A 24855-nucleotide genomic window follows, 5' to 3' on the forward strand; every position below is an offset into this window, starting at 1 on the left:
GATCTTTGTGCGCTGGCAGTAGCTGTCACATGTAGTTCTCGGAAACTTTGATAATCAACTTGCCAAAATTATTTTATCATCTTTGCATCTACTCACACAAAATGACCAACAAATATTTAAAAAAACAAAACAAAAAAACAATCATTTGACTGCCAATATACATGTTAACGGTGATGAGAAGCAGTAGCAGGGTGATTTGGAGATGAGGGATGATTCAGGAATAATGTCAAGCTCTTACCAAACAAACACACTCACAGTGTCAGACACACGGAGACCTGAGAGAGAGAGGGGAGATGTAGAAGGGTGTGGTTATACATGCACTTCTCTTTCCTCTGATCTTTATTAGGTCTGACGCTCAAATCTCACTTCCAATACTCCAAACTTACAGCAGACTCTAAACTCTACTGTGCTCTGTCTGGATTCACATACAGATTCCTCACCAGCCATCGGGATGTGGATTATTCTGTTGGGTCTCGCCTCTGCATTACTGGCCTCCTCGAGATCAGAAGATACCATGGGTAAGAGGAACATTATACAGCTGTCTCTGTATTCTGACTATGACTTTTACAGAGTATGAATGGAGCAGTGTGTGTCTAAGTACGGGTCAGCTGCTCACTTGTTTATTACAGAGGAAAGGGAGATTGGGCAACTGCTGGGTGTACATTTCAGCATTACAAAAACAAAGCAGTAAAGAGCCAGAGGAGTTTAAACTGTTTGAAAAGCGAGTGAAAGAAAGATTCTGGTTCCAGATTTTTCTGAATATTCAGCTTGTGTTGTAGCATCTCTGAGCTTTCATAAGCAGTTACTGTGGTAACATTTTGTTCTGAAGTTTGTCACATGTAGTTCTTGGAAACTTTGAAGGTTGACTTGCTAAAACTGAGCTGGGTGGATAAATCTGATAAATCTTGCTGCTGTGGTGAATTATGTTATATCATTGATCTCTTTTTCCCATCTTAAATCCCGGTTCTTTGTGTCTGAACTATTGATGAAAGCAATACCATTGAATCCCTAAATGGAGAACAAAATAAAACTCACTCAGTCCCACTGTTACCACCCGCTTACACACCTCTGTTTTACTTTGACATTACCCCTTTCACATTGTGTGCTACTCGACATGCTACTGGGCAGCTGTAAATTTCAGTATTTCAAAAGAAAACCAGTGAGAGTTTAAATTATATCAAAACTCAGGGAGTCGAATTCAAAAATATCATATTAAACAAACCATTTACTAGGGGTTCCAAATAAAGATGATAAATTAATAACAACAAACAAACAAATAATGAACAAAAATGAAAATAAAATAAAAGTAATGGTAAAGGTAAAGGTCCAGTTGTCCAGCAGAGCACAACTTTAGGATAATCTAACAAAGGAACCGGGCTCCTCCCCAAACCAGCACAGATCAAAACCACAGCAAAACAAAATAACCAGACCCGTAACATGAGTGAAACAGACTTGTCAAAAAGAAAGAAAGAAAATACAGGACAGAGTGCAACATTTTACAGTCACTGGAAGGTGGGAATTATGATCACATAGAGAAAAACGCATAGATAGAATAGAAAAGACATAGAGAAAGCTAGTGTTAGAGGCCTTTAAAAAAAAAGAAAACAAGCAGTTAGAAAATGAAGAGATTGCAATAGATCAAGAGAGAGTCAAGTGTTGTTGTTTTTTGTTTTTTTTCAATAAAAAAGAAAACAAATAGATAATATAGAATTAGAATAGAGAGTAGTCAAATAAAGATGGAAGAGATGTGCCTTTATTTAAGTCAGGGTTGAGCTGTTCCCCCCCAGTGTACAGGGGATTTTAAGTAGGGCGTACTGTAAGTTCCCTTCAGCCTCCTTGGGGTTGTAATATGGTGGATGTGAGTTACTGGCAAATGGCAGCCTGCCTTTCTCTCGTTTGCCTCCCTGTCTAGGAGGTTTAGGCTCTGGTTTCACAGGGATTTAATAGGTTTTTGTTTTAGAATTAGAACTAAACCTTGTCACACCTTGTCACCTTGCTCCCTCTAGGAGAACAGAGAAAGGTAGGGCAGTATATGTTCCCTCCACTTTGATTACCACTGGTGGGTCCTGAAGTAGGGATATCGCTCCATTTTGGATGATTAGAGCAACTTTACTTATGGTACAGCATGAGCTGCTCTCCCTCAGATACTTTGGAGTCTTGAAGTGATCCCCTTGGAGGAGTAGCAAGAATAAAGGGTGTAGTTTGTAGTGCTAATTACTGAGGTTTCTACCACTTTTCGTGCTTCCTTTGGTAGTCTGCTCAAGTACCACATTAGGGTAGAGCAGGGTGAATGGAATTATGATGGGCCACTCACGAGAGTCCCTCTGTTTCATTTACCACCTTCTCTAACTGTTGTTGGCTCTTGTACTAGGGATGTATGCTCCGCTTTGATAATACACTCCTTTTGGTAAGCTATGGGCTTTGTCAAGGTGAAGCATTTTCCTTTAGGGTTCTGCTCTTGGGGGCTTATTAGACTTACACCTACCCTGAAATGAAGGAAGGAAGGTTGTAAAAGCCAAAACTTCCCTTGCTATTGAGTGTAGAAGCTTAGGTATCTTTCCTTTACTATTGGAACATACTGGCTTAGGGAGTGGTTCTGCTAAATAGTCTATGACGCATATTGGGGGGTTGACGCGTCTTGACTATTCTTTGCCCACTATGGTATCTACAGTTTAGTGAGGAAGCGCTCCCTCAGTGTGGTGAGTGGGAATTGCTTCCCCATAGTGTCATAGACGCCGCGTCAAAGTTCCGCTTTGAAAAGGAACCTCTAAGTTATGAATGCAACCATGGATCCCTAAAAAAAGTGAACAAGAAGCAGCATGCCATTGCCAAGCTTTGGGTTTCCCTGCACATCTCCTTCAGACACATTTTGCTGACGTGTTTTGCAGACACACTTTTATACTCTAAAGGGGGCTTTTGGGGCTGTAACCTATACAGCTGTAACCAGGGGCACCAGAGCATATCAGGCACTGCACAAAGAGCGGTTAAAAATTGAATAGAAAGAATTATTTCACAATTAGTAATTTCAATGAACACATTATACCAGAAATAATACTTTAACGGGATAGTTCAGCAAATGAAAATTCTGTCCTTAATGTCTTAATGTCCTTAATTCTGTCCTTGTTCCAAACTCGTAAGACCTTTTGTTCATCTTCGGAACACAAATTAAGATATTTTTGATGGAATTCAAGAGGTTTATGACCCTCAATAGTAGTGATGCACGGATGGCAGTTATATCCGCGGGTCAGGTAATAAAAAATGCATTCTGATTATTTGCTGGTGGATAAGATAAATTATTAAAATGAAAAAATGAAAATATTACCTACATTTTCTAAAATATGAATGTGTTTTAAATAGGCTACAGTAATTGAACAAACTGTAAATTAACATATTAAAGTTATTCAACAAAACATTATTTAGTCAAGAGCAGTAAGGTAGTTTCTGTCTTTAGTTGTTTGATTAATGACAGAAGGCACAGCTTTATTAGGCTGCTGTCACAAGACCTATTTCACGGATCCAATACTGATACACATGTGGTTTCTTTTGCAACTGTTTACATTAACTTAAGACAATATATATATATATATATATATATATATATATATATATATTATACTATTTATTATTTTAAAATGAATTTATTCATTTTTCATATTTGTATATTATTGTTTTAATTAAAATTTTAAATGTTTAAATGTATTATATTTCTATCTTTATATTTTTGCAATTTTTAACAATAATAGTATTATGTAGTTAGGTATTTTATTATATTTTTTGTTATTTTATTTTTAGTTTTATTGTATTTTTAGTCGAGGTCTTCACTGGGGGATCTGTTTCTGGGGCTCATCTAGGTGTCCCGGTCTCCGCTGACGATCAGGGCTGTAGATATCATCTCTTGGTGCTGATCCACCATCTGATCTGCATGCAGACTGAGAAACAGAATAAGAAAGAAACAGACGAATATTAGCGTAGATGCCATTCTTCTTACGATGTAACAAGTACACCGTGTGTTATGAGGAGTGTTCCCGGTTCCGGTTGATCTAATTAATTTAGCCTAACAATCCTTTAACGGATTTGAATAATAGAAGCGTGGTAGTGTGTAATGTGTAAGCCAGGTTAAAGAAATGTGTCTTTAATCTAGATTTAAACTGACAGAGTGTGTCTGCCTCCCGAACAGTGTTAGGTAGATTGTTCCGGAGTTTGGGTGCTAAATGGGAAAAGGATCTGCCACCCACAGTTGATTTTGATATTCTAGGTATTATCAAGAGTTTTGAGAACGCAGTGGATGTGGAGGACTATAATGTGATAAGAGCTCGCTCAAGTACAGAGAAGCTAAACCATTCAGGGCTTTATAAGTAATTAACAAGATTTTAAAATCTATCCGATGTTTGATAGGGAGCCAGTGCAGTGTTAACAGAACCGGGCTAATATGGTCATATTTCCTGATTCAAGTTTTGGACTAACTGTAGTTTGTTGATCAAGCGTGCAGAACAACCACCCAGTAAAGTATTACAATAGTCTAACCTTGAGGTCATAAACGCATGAATTAGTATTTCTGCATTTTACGTTGAGAGCATAGGTCGCAATTTAGATATGTTTTTGAGATGGAAAAACGCAGTTTTACAGATACCAGAAACATGGCTTTCAAATGAAAGATTGCTATCAAACAGCACACCTAGGTTCCTAACTAGTGAAGAAGAATTGACAGAGCAGCCATCAAGTATTAGATAGTGTTCTAAATTATTACATGTGGGATGTTTAGGTCCGATAATTAACACCTCTGTTTTTTCAAAATTTTGCAGTAAGAAATTACTCGTCATCCAGTTTTTTATATCGACTATGCATTCCTTACGTTCTCAATTTGGTGTGTTTCAAGAAATATAGAGCGGAGTATCATCAGCATAACAGTGAAAGTTAACACTAGGGGCCTCGTTTATAAAATGTTGCGCAGAAACCATCCTAAATTTGATCTTACGATCATATCTCGAATATGCGTACGTTTGATTCATAGAGTGAACGTACGAGCAGAAAACGCACGTACACGTCTCTTTCAGCTGTGAAATCTATGAATCGCAAATGATCTTCAACTTTCACGCAATTGAATGGTTTCAGCTCTCTCCTTGTAAACGACTCCTAATTAATGTCATTAACATATAAAATATCACCATTCATCATAATTTAGAACAGCGAGCTGCAAGAAGAGTTTATATTGAAAAAAAACATCTCAGGTTACGTATGTAACCATGGTTCCCTGAAGGGAACGAGAGCTGCGTCCAAAGACGCTATCAGCGTGACCATGCTCTGAATATCAGGTGTAATCAGTCCAATAGAAGGCGAGGCATCACGGGCGGGGTGACGTCACGACCAGGAGGCATATAACACGTGCGGCGGACCCGGCATCAGCTTCAAGTCATGAAGCAAGCGCTGGCAGGGATGCCGGAAGTGTTGCCACGAGAAGCAGCTCTCGTTCCCTTCAGGGAACCATGGTTACATACGTAACCTGAGACGTTCCCTTCCAGGAACTTCGAGCTGCGTCCGAAGACGCTATGGGAACGATATACCAACGCCGCCAGACTGACAAGTCCCTGCCTGGTGTCAGGACGAAAGGACGGATGAGCCTGGAGAGGCTCGGATGTCAAGGTTATAGAACCTGGCGAATGTCAGGGGCTTGGACCACCCAGCAGCGTTGCAGATGTCCTGAACCGGGACACCTGCCAAGAAGGCCTTGGAGGCCGCCACACCTCGGGTCGAGTGTGCTCTGATTCCCGACAGCGGGGGAAGCTCAGAGGCCTCGTATGCCAGATGCATGGCATCCACTATCCACCTACTAGGAGTGGGCTTCGTAGCAGGAAGACCCCTCTTAGGCGGGCCAAGGCACTCGAGCAGTTGGTCCGACTTTCTCCACAGGGATGTCCTGTGGATGCACATGCCCAGTGCTCGCACTGGACAGACACAGTTGTGCTTCTCCTGGTCTGGCTCCCCGAAGGGAGGAGGACAGAAGGCCTGGAGTACGACTGGCTGTGGTACGACCGATGGGACTTTAGGTACATACCCCAAGCTGGGGTAGAGAAATACTTTCGCCATGCCGGGCGCAAAGTCAATAGAGGCCGTAGACAGGGCCTGAAGGTCACTCACCCTCCTCAGAGAGGTGATAGCCAGCAGAGCGTACCGGTGGCCTCAGCCTCAACGCACCGTGGAGGAAACGTGTAACTAGGGGGTGTCTACCCACTGACTGGCCACCAATAAGGGCGTGGTATGACGAAATAGCTGCCAAGTAGACCTTAACAGTGGAGTGGGTTAACCCTGCGGGGAAACGGGCCTGCAGGAACTCCAGAACTGCACGAATCGGGCAGTTGACTGGGTCGAGCTGGCAGTCTCCGCACCAAGAAGTGAAGAGCCTCCACTTCAAGGTGTACAGTTTCCTCGTGGAGGGAGCTTTGGATTGGAGGATGGTCTCGACAACCTCGGTTGACAGACCGGAAGCTATGAGTTGTGCCCCCTCAGAGGCCACACCCACAGCTTCCACAATTCCAGGCGAGGGTGCACAATGGTGCCCCTGGCCTGTGAGAAGAGATCCCTCCTGACGGGCATTTCCACGGAGTGCCGTCGAGGAGAGAAATCAGGTCCGAGAACCATACTCGGCCCGGCCCGGCCAGAACGGCGCTACCAACGGTAGACTGACCTCGTCCCGGCGCACTCTCGCCAGAACTCCCGGGAGCAGAGCGATCGTGGGGGAGAGACGTACAGACGAGGCCTCAGCCAGGTCTGTACCATAGCATCCAGTCCCGGAGGAGCTGGAGGGGCTACAAGAATCAGAGGGGACATTGTGCTGAATCTCGAGTCGCAAAGCGGTCTGTGCCTGGCCTCCAAATTTGCTTCACCACCTCGGGGGTGAAGTATCCATTCCCCGGGCCTCGGCCCCTGTCTCGACAGGACGTCTGCTCCCACATTGAGATACCCAGGAATATGCACAGCTCTCAGTGATAGGAGCTGAATCGCCAACCGCTCTGATTGAGCAAGGATCAACCAATCGTCGATATAATTGAGTGTGCGGATGCCCTGCAGTCGCAACGGGACCAGTGCCGCATCCACACACTTGGTGAAAGTGCGGGGTGAGAGTGCTAGGCCGAAGGGAAGAACCCGATACTGGTATGCTTTGCCCCCGAAAGCGAACCTCAGGAACTTCCTGTGAGAAGGAAGGATGGAGACATGGAAATACGTCCTTGAGGTCTATTGTGACAAACCAGTCCTCGGACCTGATTTGTGACACGACCTGCTTGACAGTGAGCATTTGAACTTCAGCTTTCTGGCTGAGTGGTTCAACAGACGCAAGTCCAGTATGGGTCTCAGCCCCCCCATCCTTCTTTGGAACAATGAAGTACCGGCTGTAGAAGCCGGTGTGAACTTCATGAGGAGGAACCAACTCGATGGCTTCCTTCCTCAGCAAAGTATCGACTTCCTGTTCCAGTACCAGAGCCTGCTCGGGGCGGACCGCAGTCACAACAACCCCGTTGAACGGCGGGGATGACCCGCCGAACTGAATGCGATATCCATTCGCTATGGTTTGCAGGACCCAAGGAGACACATTCGGCAGTCGCTGCCAGGCTGCCAAACGATCTACTAAGGGAATCAGTCTCTCGAGACTGACCTCTGGTGTCAGTGAAACGGCCAGACCGCTGCCTCGATGCGGCGCACCGGAAGGAGATGCGCGATTGGCAGCTGAGGCGAGTCTCTCAGGCCCGCTGTATTCACAGGGGGAGAAACCTGAGGAAGATACTCGCTGGGACCCGCTGCGCCCTGGAACAACGGCAGGGTTGGTAGACAGGTCCCAGGAGGGCACCGAGGGGAGCCGGTCACCGAGTACCACGGTGTAAGCCGCTCCACCCCAGCAGGGGTCGCCCTCCACGGTCCTGGGGCTCGCCCGTCAGGACCTTTTGCGCGAGGAGCTGGTATGCGGAGGAGGCTGCGCCCGCCCAGCAGCCACCTGAGTTAGAGAGCGCGCATACCCTCTGCCCATCAAAGATGTTGTAAGCAGAGCAGGAGCCTTCAAAGACGATGCCGTAGAGGGAGACAGCTCGCAAGCGTCTTCATAACCCACGGCACCGCCCCGTACCCGCGCTCATTCAGTTCCCACGGGAATGAATGGCCGGGACGAAAAGGTTTCACTCACGATCTCGACACCTCGGTGAGGAGATCAGGGAAAAATGGAAGGCTCCTGTGTAGAAGTGGCTCCTCAAACTGGGGCGAAAAAGGTGGCGAAACCTCGCCAACGCTCGTCATATCAACCTCCCCGGAGGAAGAGAAATTAAGTGTTGAGCCCTCGTCTCGGAGGGAAGAGTACCACTTCCAAACTGAGAGACGCGTCAGATCTGGCGGACACGGGAGGAGATAGGGACATGCCCGTCTGAATCTCGCCAGCCAGATCAGCCTTTTTTCCCTTTTCTGCGAGCCCCGTGAGCGCAGCCGCCGCTCTGCCTTTTTTTCTCTTTTTTTTTTACGGCAGAAGCGGGACCGGCTTTACTTTCTCTTTATGCTTGTGCAAACACTGCAGCTTGCATAGCTCATGACGTCCCTCACATCCACCTCCTCGGAGGAAGACAAGCGGGGCGTCGAGCCCTCTCTCTGGGGGAAGAAACGCGGCTTCCGAACACAGAGAGCGGGCGCTGGATCTGATTATCCATGTGCGAGCCCCACGAGTGCAGCCGCCGCTCTGCCTCGGCAAAAGCGGGACCAGCACCGCGTGGGGGCTCACAAAGGCTCCCTCCTCAAAGAAAGCCTTCCGGGTGCGGAGTGTGCGGCACCCAGGCAGACCACGCACAGATTGTGTGTGTGTCCCCACTCGTGATGTAGCGAGGGCAGGGACTAACACACAACCTGAAACGCGATCTGGGATCTTGACCTTGGATTTAGGCATCTTTTAGGACAGACAACACTAAATAAGACTCACAAGACAAAAATCGGACTGACAACACACAGAGCGCTTGCTGAATGACAAAAGGCTGACGCCGGCTCCGCCGCACGTGCTTATATGCCTCCTGGTCGTGACGTCACCCCTCCCGTGACGCCTCGTCTTCTATTGGACTGATTAAACCTGATATTCAGAGCATGGTCACGCTGATGGCGTTCCCGTAGCGTCTTCGGACGCAGCTCGAAGTTCCTGGAAGGGAACCTGCAATACTGAGACAATAAAAAGTGCGTACGTCTGCTCAGACCCTGATGTGACACTAAGCACTTTTCAACATCAAAGACCATCTTTATAAATATGAGCGCTGGCGTGGATTTAAGCGTACGCACACTCTACTATCAAACCTGAGCGTACACACACTTTATAAATGAGGTCCCATGTCTGTTGATAATATCTCCCAAGGGTAACATATAAATCGTGAAAAGTAACGGCCCTAGTACTGATCTCCATACTGCACTTGTGGCTGATATGATACCTCTTCATTCACTCCTACGAACTGATGGCGGTCAGATAAGTACGATTTGAACCATGCTAAGGCACTTCCACTAATGCCAAAAAAGTGTTCTAGTCTATTCAAGAGAATGTTGTGGTCGATAGTGTCAAACGCAGCACTAAGATCCAGTAGAACTAATAAAGAGATACAACCACGATCAGATGATAGAAGCAGGTCATTTGTAACTCTAATGAGAGCAGTCTCAGTACTATGATATGGTCTAAATCCTGACTGGAAATCCTCACAGATACCATTTTTCTCTAAGAAGGAATATAATTACGAGGATACTACCTTTTCTAGTATCTTTGACAGATAACGGAGATTTGAGATCGGTCTGTATTTAATTAGATCTTTGGAGTCAAGTTGTGTTTTTTTAATGAGAGGCTTAATAACAGCCAATTTGAAGGTTTTGTTTACATATCCTAATGACAGTGATGAATTAATAATAGCCAAAAGAGGATCTATTACTTCTGGAAGCAGCTCTTTTAGTAGTTTAGATGGAATAGTGTCTAACATACATGTTGTTGGTTTAGATGATTTAACAACTTTATACAATTCTTCCTCTCCTATAGTAGAGAATGAGTGGAATCTGATGCAATACTGTAGCTGACTGCTGCATGATTACCATTTTATCTTTGATAGTATCGATCTTTGAAGTAAAGTATTTCATAAAGTCATTACTGCTGTGCTCTTGGGAAATGCCAACACCTGTTGATGCTTTATTTTTCATTAATTTAGTCACTGTATTGAATAAATACCGGGGGTTATGTTTGTTTTCTTCTAGAAGAGACTAAAAGTAATCAGATCTAGCAGTTTTTAATGCTTTTCTGTAGGATAGGGTACTTTCCCGCCAAGCAATACGAAATACCTCTAGTTTTGTTTTCCTCCATCTGCGCTCCATTTTCCAGGCTGTTCTCTTTAGGGTGCGAGTGTACTCATTATACCACGGAGTCAGACTGTTTTCTTTGATCTTCCTTAAGCGTAAAGTTGCAACTGTATCTAAAGTGCTAGAAAAGAGAGAGTCCATAGTTTCTGTTACATCATCAAGTTTTTCTGCGCTGTTGGATATGCTGAGGAATTGAGATAAATCAGGAAGTTTACTTACAAAGCAGTCTTTTGTGGTAGAAGTGATGGTTCTACCATACTTGTAACAAGGAGTAGGTAGAATTTACAGTTTTAGTTATATGGAGTTTATACAAGACAAGACAAATGATCTGAGATATCATCGCTTTGCTGCAGAATTTCAACACCACTAATATCAATTCCATGTATGATTTCGACAATGAGTAGGTCCGGAAACGTGTTATCTAACCCCAATAGAGTTCAGAATGTCTATGTCACGGCGTGCGTGAGGAAGGACTCAGGTGCAGAGTGGAGCTGGTGAAAACTTTTATTTAGCCACCAAAACACAAAATAACATAAACAATATATAAGCGGCTCAAGGAAGCGAAGATTCCAGAGCTGGCCGGCAGCATCTGCGGACCACACAAGCTGCTGGATCTCCATGCTACGAGACCTGTAGCACAATGGAAATAAAAGTACAGAACAACGAGAAGTGAGATTCTTGAAACACACGTAACACGAGCACAGACAAAATAATCTACTCACAACGAGAAATGGAAAAACAGGGACATATATGGGAGTTGGGGAATGAGCGACAGGTGGGGGAGAGTCAGCTCGTGATCCGTGCCCTCCCGCTGCACGATCAGCGCTGATTGCCCAGACCACGAGCTGCCGCACATGACAGGACAACACAGACAGCACGAGGAGCCGAGAAGGCACCCTGAACCGTGACAGTCTATGAATGCTGATCCTAATGCATCTTTTTCATTATCGACATGGATATTAAAATTGCCAACAATTAGGACTTTATCTGCAGCCAGTACTAACTCAGAGAGAAAATCATCAGATTTTTTAATAAAGTCTGTGTGGTGCCCTGGTGGCCTGTATACAGTAGTCAGTACAAACATCAGAGGGGATTTATCACTAACACGTGTTTCTCTGGATAATGTTATACGCGGCACCATAATTTCAAATGAGTTATACTTAAAGCCTGCCCTCTGAGAAATACTGAGAATATTGCTATAAATTGTAACAACACCTCCCCATTTACCTTTTGAACGTGGATCATTTTTATAGCAGTAATCTTGGGGGCTGGACTCATTTAAAGTAATCTATTCATCTGGTTTTAGCCATGTTTCTGTCAAACAGAGCAAATCTAGATTATTATCATTGATCAAATCATTTACAAAAAGTGCTTTTGTAGAAAGGGACCTGATATTCAGTAAACCAAGTTTTATCAATTGTTTCTCTGTATTGTAAGCATTTTTTCTTTGTTGAACATCAATTAAATTGTTACTCTTAATTTGGTTTGTACGTTTTCTGTATTTTCTAGTTCGGGGAAAGTATCTCTATAGTGTGATATCTAGCTAAAGGAGACTCTATGTGCTGAGAGTTAACTGACTTCTGTGACATGAGGTGGCTAGCAGATGGTCGGTTTAGCCAGTCTGTCTGCTTCCTGACCTGGGCCCCAGTTAGTCAAGTACGGACTCTAAGACTATGTGCCATATTTCTAGAGAGAAGAGCGGCACCACCCCAGGAGGGATGAAGACCATCTCTTTTCAACAGGTCAGGTCTGCCCCAAAAACTTGTCCAATTGTCTATAAAGTCTATGTTATTCTGGGACCGCTTAGACATCCAGCCATTGAGTGACGACAGTCTGCTATGTATCTCATCACCCCGGTAAGCAGGGAGGGGACCAGAGCATATTACAGTGTCTGACATCATACTTGCAAGTTCACACACCTCTTTAACATTATTTTTAGTGATCTCCGACTGGCGAAGTTGATCATCATTAGCGCCGACGTGAATAACAATGTAGCGCCTCTCTATATTGTTTCACTATAATGAGAGGTGGCTATCCTGAGTTCTTTAAATTTCTTTTTCAATCAAATATGAGTTTCACTAATAATAAATGTATCAGTATTAAACTTGTGTGTGTGTGATTATTATCACAGTGTATGAAATACTCTTTTCCCTCTAAATCACTATTTAAGCAGTACTATTTACACTTCAAACAGAAATGCAATGTCTTTCAAGTACTTTTATCTTATAAATACTTTCACATTTAACTCAAAAATGACCCTTTTCCCCTGATCAACTGAAAATATCAGTCAGTAACCACAACTGTTTTATAAAAATATGACAGATTTAGTTAGAAAAAGTGTATCAGAAAGTAAAAAGGTATTAATAAACTCACTTGTCAAATCACAAAGGCATTTAACTTCACATTCAAACAATAGGGCCCAAGAAAATAAAATAGCCGGCAAAATTCTATTTTAAATTGAAAATACCCTTCAAATGTTCAAATGATGCAGGCCTGAATGTAAGCTTGAGTGCGTTGTAGCCTTAAAAAATGGCTGCTTTACCACACAGGCCAAACAAAAAATGGTACCTTATATACTTAAGGCCGATGTCAGCTCACACGGACAGGATCAAAGGCGTCAGTAACAGGAACCAGGATGAAGAGAGTTGAAGAGAAGAAGATTGACGAGGAAAGTCACATGGTCGACGATACAGCAAAGTCCACACTCGGTAACATTATCCGGCTCCGTCGGGGTCTTTGATTAACGTCACTCTCACAGTTCCACACAGGCTTAACTACTCGAGATCGCTGGCCGCTAGCTTGATAGCAAAATTCATGCAAAACACTAAGCACTAATTTCAGTCTTCGCGTGCGGAGTATGCCACTCACAATGACAGAAATATCACTATTAAAGTGAATAAAAGAGTCCTTGTTGAACACTTTCACTAAAACAGGTGCATTAGCTACATTAACATTAACCACATTTTTCTTCTCTCCGTACACACACACTCACGTCTCTCTCGCGTCTCTCCCTTCTCCTCCCTTGTACTTTGACCTCAACCGTGATAGGCTCATTACAAAACTTTCAGAAATACAATAAATTCGCAAAACATTTCTGTAACCCTTTCTTTCTATTCTTACCGGCATCATTAAAGCATCTTATATCATCACAAATATTATTAACCAAAAAATATTTAACCTTTTAAATGTAAAACATGAACATAACACAATATGCATTTTTCTTATTACTTATACTGGTCAAGGATTCTTAACTTTTTTTAACCTCAAATTCCATTTATCAAACTAGGAAATGATTAATCCCAATTTATATAACTTTTACTAATGATAATGATTTCAACAGGGTTACACCAATCTTACTGAATTTACGTTTAGCATTAGCCACCACTTAAATTTCCCATGATGTCAGGCGCTCTGGCTCCCGGTAAACATTGGACTATGGTGGCTGGTGTCTCTATTTTCCCATTCCGTACAATAGAATCGCCAATTACTAGAGCACTTTCATCAGGTTTCTCAGTTGCTGCCTCACTGAGTGGGGAGAACCTGTTTGAAGTTTTGATCGGAATGGAAGAGTGGTGTTTTGACCCACGACTAGGCCGCTTCACTTCAGTTGCCCTGCTGCATGGGCTCTAATGCCGGAACCAAACAATGTACAGGACTCCCTGAACTAGTCACATCCAAGGCCATATCTACAGCCCTCACATTCTTACTATCCTCAACTAAAGTGTATTAATGTTGGGACAATGCTTTATAAAGGATGAACTGACTATTTACTAATGCTAACCTAATGATTCATAGCGTGCAGTTATTATAAAGTGTTACCAAAAGTTCTTATTGAGATTAGCAGAGGTTTAGATGTTGATGGTTTATTGAAAATAATAGTTTGGTTTGAAGTCACCATTGTTGTGATCAGTAGTTGGGCAGTTGGACTCAAACTTTTCAGTGTCAATTCATATTTGTTTGTTGGAACTATGTTTGTCATGGTAAAAACCGAGAGAGGAGATCAGATAGTGTTGGCTACTTGTTTATGTTAAATATATTATAATTTAGTGATCTGAGTAACTGACCTAATCTAGTCTAATCTATGCTGCTAATTTCATTTCTATGCTTGCCTGACGGGCGGAGAGAGGCCGCCGCAGCGTCGCTCCTATGAGCGGCCGCACCGGCGAGGGGCGCGTCCCCTCGCGGAGCGAGACCCGTGTGTAGGACCCAAGCGGCGCTGCGGTCGTCCCCTCCCTCCCCCGTCACGGAGGGCCTCTACAGGGGAAGTCGTGGCCTAATGGTTAGAGAGTCGGACTCGTAATCGAAAGGTTGCGGGTTCGAGTCCCCGGCCGGCAGGGATTGTAGGTGGGGGGAGTGAATGTCCAGCGCTCTCTCCACCCTCAATACCACGACTGAGGTGCCCTTGAGCAAGGCACCGAACCCCCAATTGCCCCCCGGGCGCCGCAGCATAAATGGCTGCCCACTGCTCCGGGTGTGTGTTCACGGTGTGTGTGTGTGTGTGTGTGCGTGTGTGTGCATTTGTTCACTACTCACTGCTGTGTGTGTGCACTTGGATGGGTTAAACGCAGAGCACCAATTTCGAGTATGGGTCACCATACTTGACAATACGTCACGACTGACTATATTAGTGAGTTCAAGTTCAAGTTTATTTGTATAGCGCTATTTACGATACAAATCGTTGCAAAGCAGCTCTACAGGAAATTAAGTTTCCACAATATATTTATATATTGCAGAACTTTATTATATTTAACTTATGGCAAAATTTGGTAATTCTGTATGTTGTCAGACAAAAATTGGAGCAGTCAGGTTAATTTAAAAAAAGAGTCAGAGGCGTGCGATCAACTCAGCGTGAGTGTGTGCGGGAACTGGCTCCACTTCGCTCACTATGGCTCAGACTTGGGTCCCAAGTTCACTACTGTGCAGACTCGGGTCCCAAATAAGCACAATATGGCTGCACCCTATTGGGACGATGATCGGGTTCACTTTTCTTCAATGGAAGTGAGTGAAGGTGCATCGTCCATTTTTTTTTTACAGTCTATGGTTTCAACAGTGTAAGATCCAACAGTGTTTTAATCAGATAATCTGTATTTCTAGCTGTAATTTTTAAACCACATTGTTCATTGGATGCGACTGAGATCAAGCAGAATTTTTAATCAGATCATTTCATGAATTTAAAAGAAAAAAAAAAATTATTTGTCACACAAACATGAAGAATCCGTGAATGAATCTCAAAAATAGTGACATGCTTCATGCTGCAATGCATTCTGGGAGCCAATGATGAGTTTTGTATGATGTTTTTCTTTTAAATTCTTGAAATTATCTGATTAAAATTCTGCTTGATCTCAGTCTGTAGAATCATTGAGTTGTTATAATAAATAATGTGCAACTAATACCGTAGATTAGACTAAATGAACTCAGATAATCAGACCGCTATGTGATATATCTTAATCATCAGCAAGCAACCAGCATCATCTAATCGCATTTATTTGCAGCAACAACAGCTCAAGAAAAACATTAAAAAGCATTGAAGAATTAAAAATTTCTCAACTAAAGCAAACACTGATCACAACAATGGTGACATTAAACCAAACTATTACTTTCAAACAGACATCAACATCTAAACCTCTGTTAATCTAAATAAGACCTTTTGTAAATGTATGGCAGAAATAAAGTCAATCTGGTTTATGATAAGTGAAGCTGGACATACTGTTTTTGGGGTTATTTAATGAAGTTGGAGCTTCATCAAACAATGGCAGAGTTTTTACATTCAACCAAAATTTGATACCTGAGCAACATTTGAGTCCATATTCAGTGTCCAATGGAAGCTTCCCGCTTAAATCATTATTAGAAAGTCAGAGGATGATGTTCTAAGAATGTTATCAATAAACATTTGTAGAATGTTTTTAGAGAATGTTGTCCTACCTTTTAAGAGATTATTCTGGGAACTAAAATAAAACTTGCCGCTTAAAACGTTACCAGAACATATATAATGTTCTCGGAGCATTCTTAAAACAATAACATTCCTAGCTGGGATGCCTCACCTACTCCATCCACCCCTACATCGTAACATCTGCCAGATGTGGTGTTATTAATTACTCTTGATCTTTATGTCATCAGCTTCTTTCCGTCTTTATGATTAAAGCTCAAATCTGCACTAAACCTATTACTGTTTCCTCTCTCACACTTCTTCTGCTGTGTTTTTAGAAAATCTTGCTTCTAGAGTGGCACTGTATGAATAATATTGACTCATTACTATCATTAATGCCCTGTTTCTCCTGTAGTACTGCGCTCACGGAGCTGCAGCTATGCTGGAGTGTTTCACGTGGAGGGGAAACAACGCTATAGTCTGAAGTTTGATGCAGCTGAGAGGTTGTGTGAGCATTTAGCTTCTTCATTAGCCAGTCTGGAGCAGGTGGAAAAAGCCTATGCAAAAGGACTACAGACGTGCAGGTTCTTACATTCATCTGAACATAAACAAACGACAATTAGCCGAAACATACAGGATCATTATTACCATGAACTCCATCTAAACATAAGCATACATTTTGTCTGCAGGTATGGATGGATAAACAGCTCAGAGTTGGTGATACTCCGTCAGAGGCCAAATAAAATCTGTGCTGGCAACCAAACCGGCATCATCAGGAAAACTGAGGAAAAGAAAAAAAAATATGACGCCTTCTGTTTTGATGCTGAAGGTTTGATTTGTACAATATGCTGAAAGTTTTACTCAACACACTATCAGTCATCTTTTTAACTAAACATTGCATTTAATCAGATCCGTCAGATAGGAACTGCGCCGCTTTGATTGACCCTGACAGTTTCAACAAAACAGATGGCGAATCAGCATTTACAGGTATGACAATTACCAAGGAATAACATTTTGAATGTATGCAATTTCGGAAGGCATGTTTAAATTTAATGTACACTTTTATATTTAATGTTTGTTTGTTTTTTAAGCACACATTATTTTTAAACTGGTCAACAGCCAAAATGCTTCTGAAATAAATGTGGTCAAACTTTACAAATTCTTTCATGGTTGATTAGCTCTTTTTGTAGATATGCTACAATGCCTTTTGCATTGGCACGGCAAATTTATTCTACATTCCCCCGCGGGAGCAGTGAGTGATGAGCACAATGAATGATTTCACATTGAAACAATGGAGAAATACCATCAGTGCTTGCAGACTATTGCTGAACAGTGATGAATGCAATATGTGCAGAGAAAACACTAAATAGCACTAAACCATATACATAATAGGCTTTTGCATTTTATTATAATTATTATACATTTTATTAATATATAACCCTTTTTGCTAATTTTTAAAGCGTTAAGGCTGGAATACACTACATGACTTTTAAAATCTGAGCAGATTTTAATACACTGGGCTTCATACACTTACCGACTTTATAAATTGTCACAGAAGAAAATCTGACCATCACACACTAAACAGCTGAGGATCACACACTACTCACGCAGAAACATGTGCCTTGTTACTAGGAGATGCGTGACAAATGAAAACAATATATCGGCTCAAAATATAAAACATGTTTGATCTCCTCTGACTAGATGGAATTGGAGTCTGTGTTCTTCTTACACTACAGGATTTTCATTTAAACCTGTCAACTAAAATCTGCAGACTGGCTCTGATTTTCAGCATCTAGCATCAACTTCTCAAGACTGTAAATCAGCAGAAAATCATGGCACAAATCGTGTAGTGTATTCCAGACTTTACATAAACAGGAGAGGTGACAGGTACAGTAGATGTAAAGTATAAAAACTGAAATATCTTGGAAACAGCAGCCAATCAACTGTCATACTTGAATTCAGTACATCAAAATACATAATAAATATCACATTTTATCTCTGAAGCAGACGAGTTCTGTAGACCAGTGTTATCTTTGAGTTAATGTGTACATGCATCAGTTTTACTTGTTCTAAATTATCAGGAAAAACCCTGTCAAACTTTCCATCCCTGCACAGACTGAATTTATTTTTATTTTTTTAAATGGCCACATAAATGCTAAGCTGTTTTGATGTGTTAGTTTTTCCAGTAATGCTGGTTGTCTAATAAATTCATGTAAATATCTATAAGACAGCAAGTTGAAGTTCTGCATAACTCATTTGACAGAGGTCACAACACTCCAAACAAATGCTGGAGGAGAAGAGTCTGAAAACTCAACATCTGAAGACACATTTGTGTCTGAGTCCTCTACTCCAGTTCACTGGATGCATACCAGACCCACACAGATCCCCGTGGAACAGAACCACACCGATCAGACAGACGATCAGACAAACCGTAATACACATGATATGGAGTTCACAACTTCCTCAGGGCTGAGTGAGACAGCGTCTACCAGTGAAACAACAGGTGACATATTCTGTTTAAAGTCATCATGGGAATTTTAGCCATATCTATTTTATCATCAATTCATTCTTTACAAATTATAATACACTGTTCTGTATATTAATTGCAAGTAATTGTTACTGAAAATGACTTCTGCCCTCTTCTTTAATCTGTTCTGTTACAGTTCTCTTTGTTACTTCAGAACATGGCATCCCAAACAACAGCTCTATAGGTATGGCCAGATTAATATAAACCCTTTATTAAAAGGATTCAGTTGCATTTATTCAGAGACTGCTATTTGCTTTAACAAGCCTAAATTTACAACATGTCACCAGATTATAAGGCAGTCTTCCCTGTTGAAAACAAAAATGCATATGCTTGGTATGTTTTGAAGCATGACTGCTGGTCATGTGCTGGTCCTAAACTGGTCCTGAGCAAGAGCTAGTTGCTTAGGACCAGCTCAAACCAGCACCTATGCTTCAAAACATACACTCTAAAAATGCTGGGGATATATATAACCCAGCGGTTGGGTTGTTTTTACCCTGCATTTGGAAGAGGTGTAAAGTCCAGGGGTCAGAACATAAAAGTCCTGCCATATGTTTATTCCATCCATGAACTCAGCAGCTGATTTCACCAGAGGAGCAACCAAGTCATTCCTTTCAAGACACAAGCAAGTCTCAAGTCAAATCCCAAATCATCAAAGAGTTAAAGTTAATGAGATAATTAAGTGACTAATTAAATGACGATTGAGCATTAGAGATGAACACCTGCTGTTATTGAGAATTACAGAGGATCAGATGTTGATGTTTTATAGGTTAAAATGATGCCACCATCATGGAGATCAGTGTTTGCTTTAGTTGGGCTCTTGACCCTTTTATTAACATTTGTGCGTTGTTGAATCAAAAGCTTGAAGTAGCAGATTAGCTTACACTCTCTGCTTATAAGTCATTTGAATAAACACCATGAAGTGGTCTCTCTTTGGTTTGTTGACTGACACTAAGCTATTACAGAACTGTGAAAAAAGCAATCTTAAATGCCACTGAAATGCTTAAATATTGGAAAAAATAATTAACTGGGCTTGGGCTTTTAGACATGAACACTTATCATATGATCCTCAACACTGGTGACAATAATTATTCATGCTGCAGTGCATGATGGGAGCTTTTACTGTGGTGTTACCCAGAATGCATTGTAGCATGAAGAATTTTGTTGATTGTCACCACTGTTGAGATTCATATAGGCAAGGCAAGGCAATTTATATGGTACATTTCGTACGAAATGGTAATTCAAAGTGCTTTCCATGAAAGAAAATAGAATAGTCATAAAATAATAATAATAATGTTGATCACAGCAATACAAAAACGGAGTTAATTTTTGTTGTAATAATAATAAAAACAATAAATTTAAAAACAAATATTCTCAAGCTTTGTTCAAACTATTCCGCACAAAGTGAACGGAAGAAAATAAAAAAAACCTTCCAAAACACCTCAATATTCCACTACTTCACCCCCTACTTACTTTGACCATCCCATCTGACCTATTTCGCTGAAACTCGGGGCGTGCCCCTGTCTGTAATGGTAGGAGTTTAGAGTTGGTAGGGCGATTCACGACTAGATATGCTGGTTCTCAGATGTTTGTGTGTGTCTAAATCATACTGGTGCTCAAATTTTTATTTGAATTCTAATTAGCTTTAGATTTAATTTATTATACCGATTAGAGCAACACTTTCCTTGCCAGCTGTAGTTTCACAGGGTTGACTATTCAAAATATATATAAAAAAAAAAAAAGTTAACTTGGATGTAATCCCGCTGATGATTATCTCACCATATAAAAACAGCTAATAGCTACTTGCTATAGAGCAATGACCTCTCCGCTTTACAACACCACATGCATTGCTATAGAGAAAGATCTAACACAAGTGTCAAGGGTCAAGAGCCCAACTAAAGCAAACACTGATCTACATGATGGTGACATCATTTTAACCAATAAAACATCAACATCCGATCCTCTGTAATTCTCAATAACAGCAGGTATTCATTACTAATGCACAATCATCATTTAATTAGTCATGTAATTATCTCATTAACTTGAACTCTTTGATGATTTGGGATTTGACTTGAGAATTGCTTGTGACTTGAAAGGAATGACTTGGTTCCTCCTCTGGTGAAATCAGCTGCTGAGTTCATGGGTGGAATAAACATATGGCAGGACTGTTACGTTCTGACCCCTGGACTTTACACCTCTTCCAAATGCAGGGTCAAAACAACTCAACCGCTGGGTTCATCCCTTTTTAACCCAGCGCTGGGTTATATTTAACCCAGCATTTTTTAGAGTGTACCTAACGAGCATATGCTGTTTTTTTTCAACAGGGTTAGGTCAGGGATGTTCAACAACTCCAGTCCTGGAGGGCCAGTGTCCTGCAGACTTCACTACCAATCCCAGTTTAACCCATCTGTCTAATTCACAAGCAATTCTGAACACCTTCAGGCAGGTTTGGTTAAGGCAGTTTTCCAGTCCTGCTCCTGTAGAGTTCAGCTCCAACCCCACTGAAACACACTTGAACCAAAGCAATTAACTCTTACTAGGCATGAAACGTACAGGCAGGTGTGCTGAGGCAAGTTGGAGCTAAACTCTGCAGGACAGTGGCTGTCCGGGACCGAGGGTAAGTGTTAAACTCAGCAGGACACTGACCCTTCAGGACTGGAGTTAAAAAGCCTTGTTTTTGGAGATCTGATCACCATCCTCGATGGATGCGGAAAATGAAGGACTGTGGCATTTTCTTAGTACATGTACAGCTGTAATGCTATTCATTAAGTACAGCTTTGTCTGAATTAAACTTGTAATATAATTGGTAATACTTTATTGTGATAGTCCACTTTAGTCATTCTACTAACAGTAGGTAACTTTGCAACTACATGTCAACTAGCAGTCATTAGAGTATTAGTAGACTGTCTGCTTAATATCTTCTAAAACTTTATTTTGATGGGTACACAACATACAACATACTGAGTATAAGAAACTTTGCAAGTATATGTCAACTTACTCTACTAACCCTAAACCTACCCTTCTGAGAGTTAGTAGACATGTAGTTGCAAATTAATGAGAATTAGTTGACATGTTGTTGACATATAGTTACAAAGTTACTTATAGTTAGTAGAATGTCTAAAGTGGACTATCGAAATAAAGTGTAACCATATAATTTGACCACCCCAAAACACAATCTGTTATCGACATGAGCATGTTTAGCAACCTCATGCAAAACCAAAGGCACTGACAGAAAACAGTACAATGGGCAAAGTCTCATAGTTGTGGAAGTAGAATTTTAATCCCATGAATACATCTGCAGTACAAATACAAATGCAAATCAAAGATGACCCTGAGTGTTGTTGAACTGAATATATGAAATAAATCTGTTAAAGTAGCCTTTATTTAAAGTAGCATATTTTTAAGTTAAACCACAAATTTGTCAGACGCTTGTGCCTAACAGCTTGTAGGATGTCTAAAAATTGCAAATATTATATTATATGCTGACAGCAGACAAACCAGCAGATGTCCTGACATACTGGGAGAACATGAAAAGGGAAAAGCATGAAAATATATATTTTGTTTATTAAAGAACACACACCAAAAAAAACTATTTTGTAATTTGCACTCTGACTTGCACAACTGCATTGCTTTTTCTTTATTACTTGGTTTGAAATAACATGTATTTTTTTTCTAATTCTATTACAGACTGGCTGATCATTTTACTCACCATTTTGGCAGTTCTTCTCATTCTGCTTGTCTGTATTATTATAGCAAACAGAAAAAGGTATGTTGTAAGTAGAAAAATACCACCGCCTGTCACAATACCCACACTTGTCAATTTGTACTTGTCTACTTGTGTTATGTACTGTGTGCATAGTGTGATCTTGAGTGTAAAAGAACATTTGATTGACACGGCTATCACAAAATCTAATTTGCTTAAACAGTTGCTATTAAGTCTTGCCAACTGGTTTTAGAAACCGATATCATAGCTGTCATATAGGTGAACATATGCTTCTTTTCTCAGGAAGGAAGGCTTGTGGTTTCTTAAATGTAGCGCTTCAAAGGTGCTAGGGTTAGGCTGTGTTAGTGTTACCATTTTTTTTAGATCTGGCAACATCTTGCTGGTACTTCCTCTCTATGCATGCACCCAGAAGTGTGGGTATTGAACAGGCCCTAAATGTCTTTAAATCAAGTGCACTCAAACATCTGTGCTCCAGAAGAATAAAGACAATAGTAGACAGTAGTGTCAACAGCTAGATAAAAAATATTTGTATGTATAACCCTATAGGTAACATTTACTAATATGATACAATTAACCCTACACCAAACCCTAATCCTAAACCTAATCATATAGTAAGCACATGTAGTTAATTAATATGACTCAGTACTTACATGTATAATTACACTATAACAAGGACACCTTAAAATAAAGTGTAACCTAACAATAACAAAATACAGAACTAAAGAATAGGTTTGGTTTAAACTTTCTAACTTTACAACTATTGGATTTATAAAATAGCTTCCAGTAATTTATTATTTAAGTTAACAGTGTTATTGGGTTTTAGTGAATGTGCACATTTTATTTTTCGACAGATGGTGTGGCAAGAAACAAACTCTGATCATTACAAAAGAGAGCAGAAGTGAAGAAAATTGTGCAGCAGCTTCATTCGCTAAGGAGCAGGAGATGGTCAAACTCGTGAACACTGAAAAGATCTCAGGGAACAACAACTCAGAGTTTATCGACATCAGTCCGGATAAGTGAACGGGGAAAGCCCAGAAGAATGAAAACACCAGCAGTTTTACGCTATCGTGTTACAATATGGATGCACTAATATGCCTTCATCCATGCTGAACTAATGCACAGATAGTCTTGAGATAACGTATGATTTATAAAGAACTAAGCCACTCATTAACAATTACATCAATAGATTAAGGCTGGTTTCACAGACAGGCTTTAGACTAATCCAGGATTAGGCCATAGTTCAATTAATTATTAGGACATTAATAATTAAGTAATTTTTATTAACATGCCTTAGAAAAAACATTACCGGTGTGCATCCCGAGACAAAGCAAAGGCACTGATATGTTTTAAGATCAGCCAGTGCAAGTTTCTTCCAGTTGAAACAGCTCAAAATTACATATTAGTCTGGGACTAGGCTTAAACCTTGTCTGTGAAACCAGGGTTAACCAAAGCTGAAAAGTCCAGGGGGCAAAGAGTAAAAGTCCTGCCATATGTTTATTCCACCCATGAACTCAGCAGCTGATTACACCAGAGGAGCAACCAAGTCATTCCTTTCAAGTCAAATCAAGTCTTCAAGTCATATCCCAAGTCCTCAGAGAGTTCAAGTTAATGAGATAATTAAGTGACTAATTAAATGATGATTGTGGTCAGTGTTTACTTGAGTTGGGCTCTTGAGCCTTTTAATAATTCAAAGAAATTTGCTTCTAAGCAATTGCAATATTGTTTCACAGCAAATATTTGTGCAGTACTGCATCAAACCTTGAAGTAGCAGATTAGCTTATGCTTTTGGTGAATGAATGTTGTCTCTGGTTTAAGTTTTTCTCTCTTTCTTCAATATTGAGAAACAAAAAATCCTGTTTAGAATTAGGCTTTAAGACAAACATTTATAAACAAAACTAAGAAACAAAAGTTATTTTGGATATAATCAAACCAGCTCATGGTGATTATCTGATCACTGTAGAGCACTGATCTCTCTGCTTTACAACACCACATGCAGTGCTACAGAGAGAGATCTAAAACAGGGTTTTAACCAATAAAACATCAACATCTGATCCTCTGTAATTCTCAATATCAGCAGGTGTTCATCACTAATGCACAATCATCATATAATTAGTCACTTAATTATCTCATTAACTTGAACTCTTTGATGATTTGGGATATGACTTGAGACTTGCTTGTGTCTTGAAAGGAATAACTTGGTTGCTCCTCTGGTGAAATCAGCTGCTGAGTTCATGGGTGGAATAAACATATGGCAGGACTTTTACTCTGGACACTGGACTTTCCACCTCTGGGTAAGACATATATGAATTGATAAGAATGAAATGTGTCATCATGGATTAATTCTCTATCAACATCTAGCTTTAACTAATAGTGTAAATAAATGTGTTCACTACTTCC

The 24855-nt window shown here is 40.9% G+C and overlaps 1 protein-coding gene across 1 annotated transcript; it reads left to right on the plus strand.

The window, feature by feature from the left end:
* The first annotated feature begins 258 nt into the window (after positions 1–258).
* On the plus strand, positions 259–24855 carry LOC306867970 (CD44 antigen-like). Its single transcript, XM_079413940.1, has 8 exons — positions 259–518; positions 16626–16794; positions 16900–17039; positions 17120–17197; positions 18474–18713; positions 18874–18921; positions 22422–22500; positions 23310–24855. Exons 1-8 carry the CDS (start codon positions 452–454, stop codon positions 23476–23478), a joined length of 990 nt encoding a protein of 329 aa, XP_079270066.1. The 5' UTR covers positions 259–451; the 3' UTR covers positions 23479–24855.

The sequence above is a fragment of the Barbus barbus genome, assembly GCF_936440315.1.
Source record: "Barbus barbus genome assembly, chromosome: 50".
Lineage (NCBI taxonomy): Eukaryota > Metazoa > Chordata > Actinopteri > Cypriniformes > Cyprinidae > Barbus > Barbus barbus.